Source organism: Phasianus colchicus, chromosome 4, assembly GCF_987193195.1.
Source record: "Phasianus colchicus chromosome 4, bPhaCol1.hap1.1, whole genome shotgun sequence".
Classification (NCBI taxonomy): domain Eukaryota; kingdom Metazoa; phylum Chordata; class Aves; order Galliformes; family Phasianidae; genus Phasianus; species Phasianus colchicus.
Genome location: NC_143439.1, coordinates 42584733 through 42598921, shown reverse-complemented (window position 1 = coordinate 42598921; position 14189 = coordinate 42584733). Strand labels below are relative to the sequence as shown.

At 36.6% G+C, this 14189-nt stretch overlaps 1 protein-coding gene across 7 annotated transcripts in view; it reads left to right on the top strand.

Moving 5' to 3' along the window:
• The window catches only part of SORBS2 (sorbin and SH3 domain containing 2), a 144080-nt gene that overhangs the window by 89446 nt on the left and 40445 nt on the right, over positions 1–14189 (top strand). For 3 of the 7 annotated variants that reach the window (XM_090139345.1, XM_090139343.1, XM_031608840.2), the window contains 6 exons: positions 8–152; positions 2520–2686; positions 7106–7172; positions 8251–8295; positions 9592–9778; positions 11662–11776. In XM_090139345.1, coding sequence (XP_089995471.1) covers positions 8–152; positions 2520–2686; positions 7106–7172; positions 8251–8295; positions 9592–9778; positions 11662–11776 — 726 coding nt within the window. Of the gene's footprint in view, positions 1–7; positions 153–2519; positions 2687–3002; positions 3501–7105; positions 7173–8250; positions 8296–9591; positions 9779–11661; positions 11777–14189 lie in introns of those variants that run through there. The other 4 variants (XM_031608841.2, XM_090139346.1, XM_090139344.1 and 1 more) reach the window with 4 other exon arrangements.

Sequence of the window (14189 nt, the reverse complement as noted above, 5' to 3'; positions counted from 1 at the left end):
CTCTCAGGCTCAGATCACAGTGAATGGGAACTCTGGCACTGCTGCCAGCCCAGTGAGTCACTTTCAAAGGCCTTTTTCCCCTTCTTCTGCTTACTCTCCACCAGCTTCTCTCAATTCCAACCTTGTTATCATGCAGCATGGCAGGATGATGGGTAAGCCTTGCACAGAATATTTGCTTTATTCATTACACAACATATTCCAATTTATGTGGCCAAAATTGTAAACAATGGCAAAGGGCATCACATGTATAATGCAGGTATTGTCTATTCATCTCCTTAGGAAGTAAATGCAAAAGATAATAGAATTTACTGTTAGATGTAATAGTTCCTGAACCAAAGTTACTTTAAATTTTATTACTCGTCCTTATGTTTATGAGAGTGACCTCTTGCCACTTTTCCACTTGCTTTCCTGAGGAAAAGGAAGCATGTATAGAAACAGCTCAACCTGCAGAGCCTGTTTCCTTTTGCTCTCTTTAAGAAACTAAAGACCAGTTTTGTGCATTGCTTCTCCCCACAACCTCTACAAGCTTCAGTTGAAATACTGCCAACAAAGGGGGGGCCCTGAGCTTTTAAACACCTCAAGCCATCTCACTTTATAATTTACTTATGTATTTTTGTAGGTCATTTTTATGTTGGTGGTTTTTTTCCTTAAATACTTGCATGATTAGCCTCACAAAGAACCTTTGCCAGTATCTAGTTTTGCCAGTACAATCATTTACTTGCTTCTTTTTCTGCCAGAGTTTGCAGATTCAGATAAGAGTATATGTGTAAAACAATCTGATTATGATCCAGGAGTTTACTTTTTTGTTGTGCATGCAGAGAAATTAGGTGGCAGTTCTGGCACTGAGACTTATAGCTTAGAGAAATGCTGCTATCCAGGTCTTAGTGATAGATGCAAAAAACTGAACACATGGGTTTTTCCACGTACTCAAGTGCTACATTCTTTGATTGCTTCTGGTTTGTTGAACTTAAGGTATATCAATATTGTTTTGGATATACCAGGAATGTGCTTTCCCATGATTTTTACTCTTGTATGATGCTTAAGTTCTGTTTTCCACAGTAACAATCTGATTTCATCCTCCTTGCTCACATAAAATCCCACTGATGGCCTTAGTTCGAGGCCATCTACAAAGAACGAGGGATCAAATACCAAATGTTTTCTAAATTTAACATTGTGCATTTTGGGAAAAAGGCCCAAATATTTAGACATGTGCCACGCAGAGTTGCCCCTCGCCATATATGTGTAGCACTGGATTATTTGCAGGACTTCAGACTTGAGTAAACAGCTGAAACAGTCATGCCAGATCTCTGCAGTAGCAATGAGAAAACATTCAAATTAAAATTAGCACTTTCAGTCACCAGAGCTTCTTTCACTCATTTATATTACAATTCAAATATTTTGCTTGAGAATAATCATGTTAAATCATAATCTTCACCAGTAGTGTCAGAATGTTTATTTTTATTCCTTCCATTCATTTATCCTGCAGTAGACTAATATTAGTCTTGCAGGCACTGTACCTGTGCTTGCACAGTACAGAAAAACTTGCTTTGTCATAGCAGCTCTCTGATTTACTGAAACATACTCCCTGAAGGAGCAGGGCTCTTCTTCCTACATGCAGCAACAATTGTCATGTGATGCATCCCAGCAGTGAGATGGGTGTTTTTTTGTTTTTGTTTTTGGTTGGTTTTTTTTGTTTTTTTTTTTTTTTTTTTTTTTGTTAAATGAATTACTCTCTCTGGATTTTATAGAGATGGTAATAGTGACACATTAGTTTATTTAATTTTAAAGGAAGATTTAGGGGAGAGAGCTAGGAATATTGCCAATGACCGTGAACCACAGCAGTCTGCAGATTCACTGAAAATAAGTGCATCATCAGGTCGCTCTGAGTGCTGAGTTGCTGAGTGCCAATTCTCTGGATAATGTAAAGTGATATTTAAACAGACCAGCATAACCTGAAGGGGTGAAAATTGCACACAGAAATTTGCTTTGTTCTGGTTTTTTTTAAACTTTGTTTCTAAACACATATTATATAGATTGTTCTGGAGATCTGGTTGAAATCTGGTGCTGACAGAATGGTAATTTTCTGTGTATATATTATTATATATTCTGTTACATTTTGTGAAGGGAAAGTTTTGAAATTCTGTCATTATTTCAAAGGATGGATAGGTAAGGTGCAATTTCATTTTACAGCAACGTTTTAATCCTATTATTTCTCATTATATTTTACTGGGTTTGTGGTTTTTTTCTTTTTGTTTTTTTTTCTTTTTTTTTCCTAAGCAAGTTGCAGCAAAAAAAAAGTGTCTGCAATCTAATCTACCAAGATCTGAGCTAGATAGCCATAAATAAGATCATGGTTCAGCCCCAACTCAGATGATCGCTTTATGGAGTGTTACATATGAATATGTTTCTCAAAATTATTACCCATCTTTGCAAACCACAGTGAAATTGGGCAGTGTGTTACAGTTGCCCAGTATGATTATTGTATTGTTATACATTATTCTCTCATGTTATCTTTACAGAGTCCACAGAGACATACTCACAACATGTTGGCAGCAGCACCACCACCAGTACAATACCAATCTGTAAATCCTTAGAGGAAGAAAAAAAAATTACAGTCATTAAAGCTCCACATTATGCAGGGATTGGCCCAGTAGATGAATCTGGAATCCCTACAGCAATTAGAACGGTAGGAAATTCTGGGGAATCTGCGTATGAACTCATACAATGAATTGATTGTTGGTAATGGGTTTTTCACATTCTTCTACTCTTATATAATGTGGAATACTGTGTGCGCAATCAGGCAGCTCATGAATATAATATTGTGTGTTGACAGAAAAAGAGAATGCTGATGGGAACGTAATTGGGCAACTTGATGTTTCTGGTTTAATTAGAACTAATCAAAATTTTGTCTCTCTTCTCTTGTATTCCTTCCCTTTTGGAGATGTGAAATAATTGTATTTGCTTTGTTATTCCTAAAATAAAGTGTATACATACTGTATTTATACACATGTACAAGTATACATGCGTATCTGTGTATGTATATGTATGTATACACATATAAATCTCACACTCCTGCATTCTGGGGAGCAGGGGTTCTTACTTGATCGGTGTAATGTAGTTTCATTCAGTCAGTAATCTAAGAAAGTAGTATTTTTGCAGACATGCAAAACATGATCTCTATGCCCCTGGATGACATGTAGGCGAATAGTGTAGAAACCCCTTCATTGAGACTAGCCCAGTTCCTATCATCTGCCACTAGTCTCTGGCTAGAGTGGCCCAGGATGTCAGACTGAGAAGGTTTGTTTTCCCTCTGCTGAAGCATTCTTTCCACTCTGCTGTCAGGGCAGCCTCTTCTGGCTGGTCCAGAGAGCACAGTGGCAGCTGTGCTGGGTCTGTAGAGGAAGTGCTTACTGGCCTTCCCTGCTGGAAGCAGTGCTGTGCTAGACGGAGAGAGAGTAAGAAGAGTGGGAGCCAGGATGAAAGCAGCAGAGCCCTTGCAGGTGAAGTCTTTGTGACGTGCAAGGATATAGCAGCTGTTGGATGTATCCTCTCTGCCAGTGCTGACTTATGGGGCTGTGTTTTAATCACCAGGAATTGCTTCAGTGGATTGAAAAATTAGGGGGAAGAGCAGGAACTGATGGAAAAAGCAATAGGAGAAATTCAGAATGAGTGGTAAGATGGGGACAATTTTGTTAAGAATGGGGGGAAACTCTGGCATTTCTTTATTTTTTATATAGAAAGGAATACAATCAAGCTTTAAAAACTGAATCAATTTATTTGCATTAATGCTCTAGGTTCCTACCCCTTCTTTAACTAAAAATGTCCCTTTGTTGTGCACGGAGAAAGTTATTATTTTTGTCCTTTTTTTTAAATAGCAGATCGGTCTAATAGTGTGAATATTAGTTATATAAGGGTATAACAGAAATCCCCCTCAAGTATGCTTAACAGAGTTGGCAATCTGCCATCCTATATTTAACTTTCAGATTGGTCTGCTTCTCTGCGATACACTCCTGAAAATATAATGTGATTTGAATTATGGCATTTCTCAGCTGGATTTGCTCTTCATTTTTGATTGTTTCAATTTAAAAATGTCTTGCGTCTTTTTAAGCTTTGAATTATAGAGCTGATTCTGATGATGAGACGTGAGTTAAAAGATTATGCCAGCTTGTGTGAGCGTGTCTGCCTCGTATGCCACTTTGTCTCCTTACTCTGCTTCTTTAAGACTTAGCTGGAAGTGAGGCAGTTTTCAGCATATTGATTTGAGATTACATTTTAAATGTATGCAGATATATTTGAATGCAGCGTACTCCAGTCATGTGAGAACAAAGGCAATAGAGTTGTCAGCAAAAGACTCAAATATGCTGCACTTTGACATCTCACAGAAGTGCAGCACTATGCAGAAACATGCAAAAGTGCTGTAACTGCACTTCCCAGGAGCAGAAGGTAGCATAGCACCCACTTGCTCTCCAAAGTCAGTGGTCAATCCAAACAGGAATCTTCTCCCAGAAGGGTCATGAGAAGGAAAAAAATAGAGGTTTCAAATTCACTGAGCTTATGGTTGTACACAGTGTTGAAAAGTTCCTCATTTTTCCATCTGCATGAAAACAGCCATATTCTATGTAAAAAGCAGTAAATGGAGATTCAGAGTTGATAGATAACATATGTATTGTGTTCCCAAATACTATGCTACTGTTAGAAGCATAAAGGAAGCTTGTAAATAAGAATCTTGAAGAATCTGTATTCCTGATTTCAGTGTGCTGGTCTCCTACAAGTCTGTCTTTCCTCTTGGAAGACGGTTAGTGACAGCTGCTTAGCCAAGGAAAACAGGGATGTTCTCTTCACTTTATATTCCTGCAAACCCTTGATCCAAAGGTTCTGAAAAGGGAAGGGCTGCTGTACAGCTCTCCTGTCCCATGGTAGCATGTTACCTCTGCACTGCTGTAGCTCCTGTCAGCTCCAGCAAGTGCAAAAAACCTGAAGCCTGAAAACTCAGCTTGTTAAGTTCTGCCACTGTGCCAAGCCCTGCCCCAAAGATGATGACATTCCAAGGCATTAAAAATGAAGTCTTTGGAAAAGAGTGCAAAAAAGCTTTCAGTCAAATGGCAGCACTAGACTTTATCACTGACAGGATCCTAGGAAAGGGGAAGAAAAGGGGAAAAAAAAATCTTGAAAAGCAATATGACTGCACTGTTAGAGACTATCCAAAAATAATTGCTTCATTTCTACCAAAATTAATCCGTACGCTGAGAAGACCTCTATTGAATAGAATGAAAAAAAAATGAAGTCCAATCATATATTTTGTCTGTATTTAGTGATGTAGCATTTCAGCTAGGAAATAGAAGTGCCCCACTTGGAAGGTCCGCTGAAAGTCATAAATGCCTCCTTTAATCATATACTTCCTGATGGATTATTTGAATACTGAAGTGATTATGGAGTCTTCTGGGTACCAATTGCAGATACCTCTTAGGTCCTCCTCATGCTATTTGGCTGATTATTCATCCACATGTTATGATTATTCATAACATGTTTCCAACATTTAATTTGCAACAACTGTAATGTATGCAAAGCAGGACAGCATCTGAATGACTCGGTGGCTGTGAATACTGCTAATTCCTCAAACAAAGGTTGGCATGGGGAATTAGAGAATATAAATTGAGATTGTATAATTTAAAATTAATTTATTCTATTTCTCAACAAATTCCATCTGGTTTATAACATAAAGCCAAATCATTGGCTGATGCAGTGAACCCCAGAGTCTGGGATGGGGAGGGGATGACGGGATTGAAAAGATCAAACATCCAAAAAGGCATTGGAAGAGCTGCTTCTGTGCTTATAAGGCGGCTTCTCCATACCTGCTCTCTGTGTGGAACCACCTGTGAATGTGTGGAGCACCTGGCAGATTAATTAGGAGGGCCTGGCAAAGAGATATCGTGCATCTTTGTCTCATGACAAACAGCAGGTCACAGTAGTAGTACTGTTGCATTGTTTCCTATCTATTCCCCTGCCACTGATTCAAGCCCTTTTGAAAACCCTTCTTGGCCCAATACGCAGAGGCAGTTGTGGCAGCATGGACCACTGTGGAATTGTACTGACGTTTATTCTTCAAACAGGTGATTGTTTTCTGCATAGTTCACCAAAGTTAACTGTTTAATTATGTACAGTAACTTTATAAAGCATTTAAGGCAAAAGTGTGATTCATTACATTCATCAAACATTTTGCTTTTCTGATCACTATGGAGCGTGTAAAAATTCATGATCAAAGGGAAGAATACTAAAAAATGTTTGTCTTTTTTGTTACTTCCTTTTCTGAAACAGTGTCTCAAAGCAAGTTAAGACAAAAATAGGAAATACGAAAAAGTAAGGGATAAAATAAGTAGAAACACAAGCAAAAGTTAGCATTAGGAGAGACTAGAAAATATGAGAATGTAGTTTTCTGTAATAAATACAAGTGCAATTTAGTGAGTGATATTAAAAGGTAAACTGTGTTCACTTCCTTATCACTTCTTGAAATAGAAGAATAAGTTGCCTGGAAAGGGAAATTAAAAACCGCATAAATGCTGTTTGTTTACCAAACATAATTCTTGTCTTAATTCTTTTCTCAGTAGTATTCCAAAGTAAATATGCACTATTTAATAAATATGTTTTGAAGATAATGTATGTTGAAAATAGCTAGGAGTTTAAAGAAAAAAAAACAAAAAACAAAAAACAAAAAAAACTCTTCTTAGAAACTAGAAATTGGCAAGTTGTTTGTATTTCCTGTGTAGTACCCAGCATTCATCTTTGTAAAATATAGTGCTCTAAGAAGATAACTCTTGATCTGGCACCACTTCCAGTGCTCTTAAGTATTGTATTCTCCAAGATCAAAGTCCCAAACTGAGTCAATCTTAAATACCTTCCAGAATTTGTTACAGGGATTCCTAGATGAGATGGACAAATACACCACTCGAAGTAGATGAAAATGATTATACTGAACAGGGGACAAAGAATGATAAACCTAAATCTATGTCCAGAATAACATTAAATGTCTGATCTGTTCACATAGATATTTTTATTTCTTTGTTATTTTTAATTCCTTGTTAATTGTTTAAAACTATATTTTATTTAGACAGTTGACAGGCCAAAGGATTGGTACAAGACAATGTTCAAGCAAATCCATATGGTACATAAGCCTGGTAAGTATGCTGTTGTCTTGGCTGTGTACTTGTCAGTGGTATTAAAAAGTACACTTTTCTGCATTTTGATTAGCTGCCATATGAAAATGCAAATGTTCACCAAGTGTGAGACAATGAATAAAATTAAAAGGATGGTAGATTTTGATGCAGAGAGATATTCAGATGGTAGATTTTGATGCAGAGAGACAGCTAGAGGCTGTCTACTTATATTGCATTTATTTTGTTTTACTAAAAATAAAAAAAAAAAAAATAAAGTGAGTAAAGTAAGCATGGAATCACACACAGTGTGATTCTGTGTCATCATGGAACTCAGTGAAGCAATCCTCATCTCTGGTGTGAGGGATGAGAGATTTGCCACTGGAAGTCCCTTGCCATACCACTTCATTCTTGGAGAGCTTGCGTATTGGAACAATGCAGGCTGTTTTGAGGATACATTTTCTGTTTGAATCGCATTTTTTCCATATAATGTGTTATTTGTTTTGCTGAAACAGAGCTTTGGTGATATTTATAGCTTTAGAGTTAGCTTCTTTCATCATGATTGTCACTAAGGAACAGCATAAACTACAGTCATGCTCACTGACCCTCATGAAGGAAAGAGACCTTATTCTCCTGAGGTAGGGCTTGTATTTAGCATGGTCAAACAGATTAGTGGGAAAATAAGAAATGTAAGCAAGACAATTATGGTTTTTTAGATCTGTCCTGAACACTAGTCACGTGGTAAATACTTGAGTTTGATTTTCATGATAGGAGGATTTAGTAGTATCTAATAAGAGGAGAGTAAAGCTCTTGGTAGAGGTAGAGATGGGAGAAGATAAACAGCTGTAACTTAATGTTTGGGGCTAGCCAGTAGTATACAGTACAGGTGTCGTGACAAGAAGGTACATTTTACCAATAAAATGGCAAAAATATTTTATGGCAAGCGTAATGGGAAAAGAGAGAGTTCAGAAAACACTCACGTGAGATGAGGAAAAGAAATACAACACTTGATTGCCTGTTTGTATTTCCAAAAAGAAAGCTGTGTTGCTGCAATAAATTAGCACATACTGCATTACTGTAACATGTATATTTCTTTTTGTAGATGACGACACAGACATGTATAATACTGCATATTCATACAGTACTGGTAGGAGTTATTTCCTCACTTCAAAACAGCTCTTTTGTTAATGTCAGCAAGTGACAGGAGTAATTAACTATTTGTGCTTGCTTTTTTAATAAACACTTTTTATCATCTTTTTATCGTCATGCTTGATCTCAGTTGGTGGTTTTTTTTTTCATGTCTTTTTTCCCAAATGAAACTAAGTTTAATTTTGGTTTCATTCTTGCTGATGTATTACAGCTGTGGGCCTGTATTACTGCAGATGGGATACATTGTAATACTGTAGTTTCTGATTACACTGTGTTTATTTTCACTTGTGAGTGTAAGCAACACAGCCTTTCCTAATCAAAATGAGGAGAGACCTACTGTGTGAAAGTACAAATACTAATTACATATGTAGGAAGACAAAAATCTTAAAATATATCCTGAGTGCCTAATAAAGATGCTTCTCTTTTCTAATCACATTCGTTTTTACTATAGGCACTGGTGGTGGTGGCATTTAACCACAAGAAAGACATATACGTACAATAGATATATAATTCCTGTGTCTTTCAGAAGATGATAGCTATGTGGTAAAATTACTTAATAGAACCAAAAATGGAACTGTGAATACACTATCTGCAGAAAGCCATAGTGCCTTGTCAAAAAATGCTATTCATAGTTCTTCTATTTCTGTGTTTGTGTTGCATTCAGTGTGCTCTCACACAGCCTTTTTGTGTAATATGGAGAGTCATTTGTGTGTGTAAGTTGTTCAAGATCTGTTTATACACTTATGATCTTATCCAAGATACTTGACTGTATGGTTGTCCCAAACTAACAGTAACTATTCAGACTACATAATGATTGTCCATTTCCTACGTCTCCTTCTCAATCTGGATGTACAAAGACAGAGAGTGAGGATGAGCCCTGGGGTTAATAACAGGTTGTCATTAACAGCCCTGATAGATACATGCAGCCATTAACTTCTCCCTCCCTGTCAAAAACAAATAATCATTAATTTCTTTCAATTTTAATTTTTTAATTAATTTAATTAATTATTAAATTAATTAATAAAATATTTAAATAATTAATAAATTTTCAATGCAATTCTCCTGTTTGATTGTAGTTTTATATACAAATATTTGAAAAGTATTACCATGAATTACTTAGTACTTAGGTATATACTTTTAAAAATAAAAAATACACATATATATTGTAAAAATATGTTTGCACATTTTCACAACCTTGCAGCTATATAAACTGTGGATTCTTGTATCATTCCATGCTTTGTTTTATTCAATTCTTTCTCACATTGGGACTATTTTTGTTTTTGCTTTATATCAGGTAGCTGCAGTCCATCCTTCTCTGCTCAGGCACACCCAGCTGCAAAGACACAGACATACAGACCGTTGTCTAAAAGCGCTTCTGACAGCAGCTCTGATGCCTTTAAGGTCTCGTCTCCTTTACCACCCCCACATGTGCCACCCCCAGTACCACCACATCGTCTGCGGGAAAGGTCTATACCAGAAAAGTAAGTTACTGTGTTTTCAAAAACTCTTCTTGGTATGTATGCACATTAATCCAATTTCCAGATACCGGTGAAGGAAAAAATAGCAGATACAGAACATGACATGACAGTAAGGGCTAAAAATTAAGGCTGTGGGTTATAGCTTTTTGTAAAATTTGCAGGTAGTGGCAATTCAAAAGGTAATCCAATAGATGAAAATCATATTGCTGAGTGGTTTTCTTGATTTTGACTCCACCTGTTGTTGAAAACAGGTTTCCAAGAGTGGAGGATAGGGATTAGTGATGGACTGCCTTCCAAAGGCCAAGAGTTTTGAATCTTGCTAGCAAGTCATACAGAAGCAAGGTTTTTGTTAGCAAAACACTAAAATGTACATCTGCTTAGCCTTGATCTCTGAGGTTCTGTGAGTCATCATCCTGAGCTAGGCCAAATGCCTTGGTCACAGAAGCTGAGGCCTGTTACAGTTCCTTTTGTCAAGCTTGAAAATAACTGCTTCAGCACTTAATTTGGATGTTCAGCTCCTTTTTAAATCTCCTACATGATAAGACAGGCATTGGAAATCTAAGGTCTCGAGGCCAAGGGATGCCAAACACGTTAGTTATGCTTTGCCTGCTGCTGACAGCTACAGCTCATCAATCTTTTCCTACCACGGGGAGTTTCTTTAATTGCCTATGAAGTATGAGCATTTAAAATCTCACATAAGAGGCTTAGGTCTAAATGTATCACGGTTTTATAGCTGGGAGCCAAGATATGTTTCCCAGTAAGTTGAGCTCAAAAATACAGCCCATAAGGGATTAAAGGCTAGACACTGTAAATGAAAGTGAATTGAGTGTGAACCAGAATTTCAGTGGCATCCTTTTTTCTTCGAAGTGACTTGAAATATAATGCAACTTGATTTCCATTTTTCTGTTCTCAAAAAAGACAATGTTTTCAGTTCTGGAACTGTAGTTTTTCCTCAGTGAACATGCATGGTAAAGAGCCATATGGAACTACTACCCTTGAAAGGTAGGGAATTTATAAACAGATGATCTGTTTTCCAGAAATTGCACTGCAAACAAAAGCTATCCCACGCGCTTTTTTAAGGCATGTGATGTGCCTTATTAGGTCAGGTCACATCAAGCTAAGTCACAGCAGAAAGCTTAACAGAATTTAATCAGAGCATATGATTTCTTACTGTAAATGCAGGCATACCTATGAGATTTCCTTTTTCCTTCCTCCGTTCTGAGAGTTACAAATGGATCATTTGCCCCAGAGCAAAAATTATTCCAAATGCAATATGGACAGCGATTACAAAAATGCCATGAGAAGATAACTCTGACTGTGATAGGAACTACCTAAATATCTCCCCAAATTGTGCAAGTAGCTATTAAAACAACATGATGAATGACTGAAAAAAAAAAAAAAAAACCCAAACAGAATAGTAAGGGTTAAATTTCATTTTTTTCTCGGAAAATTCTGTTACTTTTCAATATGGACTGTCATATTGTGCAATGATAAAAATATCTACCATTATGTACATTATGTAGTGTAGCAAATAATGAGTTCTGCATAAGCATATAGTATATTTGCAATTTGAGAAGGCATACTGTAGTATTTTGTCACAGTATTTCAGAATAGTTTCAAGTTCAAGTTTTTTTACCATTTAAAACAAAAGAATGAACAATCCCATAGGCTGGACATAATTAGTGCTTTTCCTACTGTACTATATATACCTACTGTAAGCAAGTGAAGATGGGGCGCTAGTCCAGACATTTCAGAGCTGAAAGCTGGAAAGTGAAACCGTGCTGAAATTCATTTGGTTTTGTGTGCATCTCCCTCCCACTGTCTGGAGCTGTAAAGCAGAAGGGGTTGATGGTCAATGAACTCAACTGCTCTTATTTGTTATTTAGAAATGACTGGGATCCCCCTGACAGAAAAGTAGATACCCGCAAGTTCCGCTCAGAACCAAGAAGCATTTTTGAGTATGAGCCAGGAAAGTCATCAATCCTTGAACACGAAAGGCCGGTAAGAGGCATAAATGAAACAGTGATAAATAGTGATATATAGTAAGAAGTTTGGTGAAATGCCATCTTTCTATTATTTATTACTGATTATAACTGCTCAGATTAACATCAAAAGTCTTTTTCAAACATAATTTTACAGCAATTTCTCATTGCTGTTTCCTGATGGTTGCTTTTTCTGAAAATATAAGTTTGCTTTATTTGCTAAACTTAAAATCTGGTATTTCCAAGAACTCAAAGGACCACTGTGCAAATGTAATGGATGAGGAGTAGAACTGTGAATTAATGAAAGCTGCTTTTTCTAATTGGCTGGCATATATACACAGCTCTCATTTTCAGAAGTAACAACAACACATATGGGGACAGACTCTTCCACAGGGTCTGTGATAGCACAATGGGAAATAGTTTCAAACTAAAACAGGGCAGATTTGTATTGGATGTAAGGAAAAAGTTGTTTACAATAAGGATGGTTGCCCAGAGACGTGGTGGATGCCAACATCCCTGGAGACATTCAGGGTCAGGCTGGGCAGGGCTCTGAGCATCCTGATCTAGCTGTAGGTGACCAGCAGGAGAGTTGGACCAGATGACCGTTAGAGGTGTCTTCAAACTCAAACAATTCTATGGTTCTGTGGTTCTATATGTTTTTTAGTTAACTAAAGCATAAAAATAAATTATTTACATTTTCAAGGTGTGGCTAATGTTATGCCTAAGCAGATTCTAGTCAAATACTGGTAAAGATAGCCCAAACAGGCTGTGGAACCTCGGTTTCTGGAGGTTTTCAAGAATCATCTCGACAGAGTTCTGATCTGGTTAGACTTGCTTTCAGCAGGAGGTTGGACTGGGTGACCTCTGAAGGTTCTTTCCAGTCTCAATTACTCATGAGTACTGAATGTCCATGAACAGGTAATTTGAAGTCCTTATTCCTGCTTTCTGAATAATTATTGAAGTTGTGGAATTATTTATAAGCATGTCTGATAAAGCTAAGATTGATGTATGCAAAATGACCATTAACAGAATTTTTCGTTTGCTGAAAGATGCATTTGCCAAGCCCGTCTAATTTCCTTTTGTGCTATCTCAATACTTCATTATTTTAGGAAAATAGACATATAATAATGGCAGTATTTTGGTTTGGGGGCTTTTACCTTGAGATTGGAACAGCTGAGAGGATCCAATTTTCAGAAGATTTTAAATAATTGATACTGAGTTGTTATTTGCTTGTACATGGTTGGATTACATGCTTGTTCAGAGAGTTTGTTTCTCTAATGTAATGTAAATTATTCAAATAATTTAATTCCAGAATACGTAATATTTCAACAGTGTGAAACACGGCCTGTACTAAGAACCTTTCCCTCAGGTTTTTGTGCAAATATAACTTTTTTTAGCTAGGAAATAGGTGTGTTTCTGTGAAATTCAGCTCTTGCAGAACCAATGCATTTTTTTTGTAGAAGTTGTTGGCATTTCTATGTGGGCTGCTAATTAATCAAACTAATTACATGGGATTTAGAATTTATTGTTAAGTTGCACTCAAGTAGCACCGTACACTGAGGTCACCTGCCAACTTTTCCAAGGAATATTAGCAAGTTAAGTTTAAAATAAGAATATTTTATAATGATTCAAGAATGGTTGTACTTTTATAGTAAATTATATTTTTTGCCAATGTAGCATGGAAAAAAAATTGTTCATGTAAGAAATACAGTACTGATCAATGCAATCATAGATACAATTTTTCAGTTTTGAGGAAGTAATGAAATGACACCAAAGCAAGCTTTGCTCACTGTTTCTGATGCTTTTTTTTTTTTTTTTAAACTTGTGCATTTTTGGTGCTCTCAATCAAGAGGTTGGATTTTGAGCTTTAAAGCATTTAAAGCTTGTAATATTTTCATGCAGAAAAAAGCCTTGCTTAGTTGCTTCATCTGAGAAAAATCAGACTTCTGTCATCTGAAGCTTAGTAGCTAATGTGAATTTAAGGAAATGTCTCTTTGTAGAATAAAGCTAAAAAAAATGAGGGAATAATACTCATGGACAGAACTGAGAGATTCTTTGTTTATGTGTGATTGAGACTTGTAAAAGACTGGAAAATGGGAGTTACTGCAGAATACAAGACATGAAAGTAATGCTGACAGTAGTGTAACTATTAAGTGATTTAAAAAAAAAACACTTGAAGTAGAGCATGCTATCACTGCTCTGAAAGTGATTTCATTGAAGCATTTGTTTTTCTTGTGTTCCTTAAATCAGATATGGGAAATACAACTCCTGACTCGTGAAAAGATGATCAGCAAAGTAGGCCAAAAGATTTTTCTGTGCTAGGAAAAGCTGACATCTGAGAATATTGTATTAGTTCCAGATTCAGATGAACATTCCAAATCCTCATCCGTGTTAGTACTGACTGAGTTAGGTCTTTCATTTTCATCATCTCA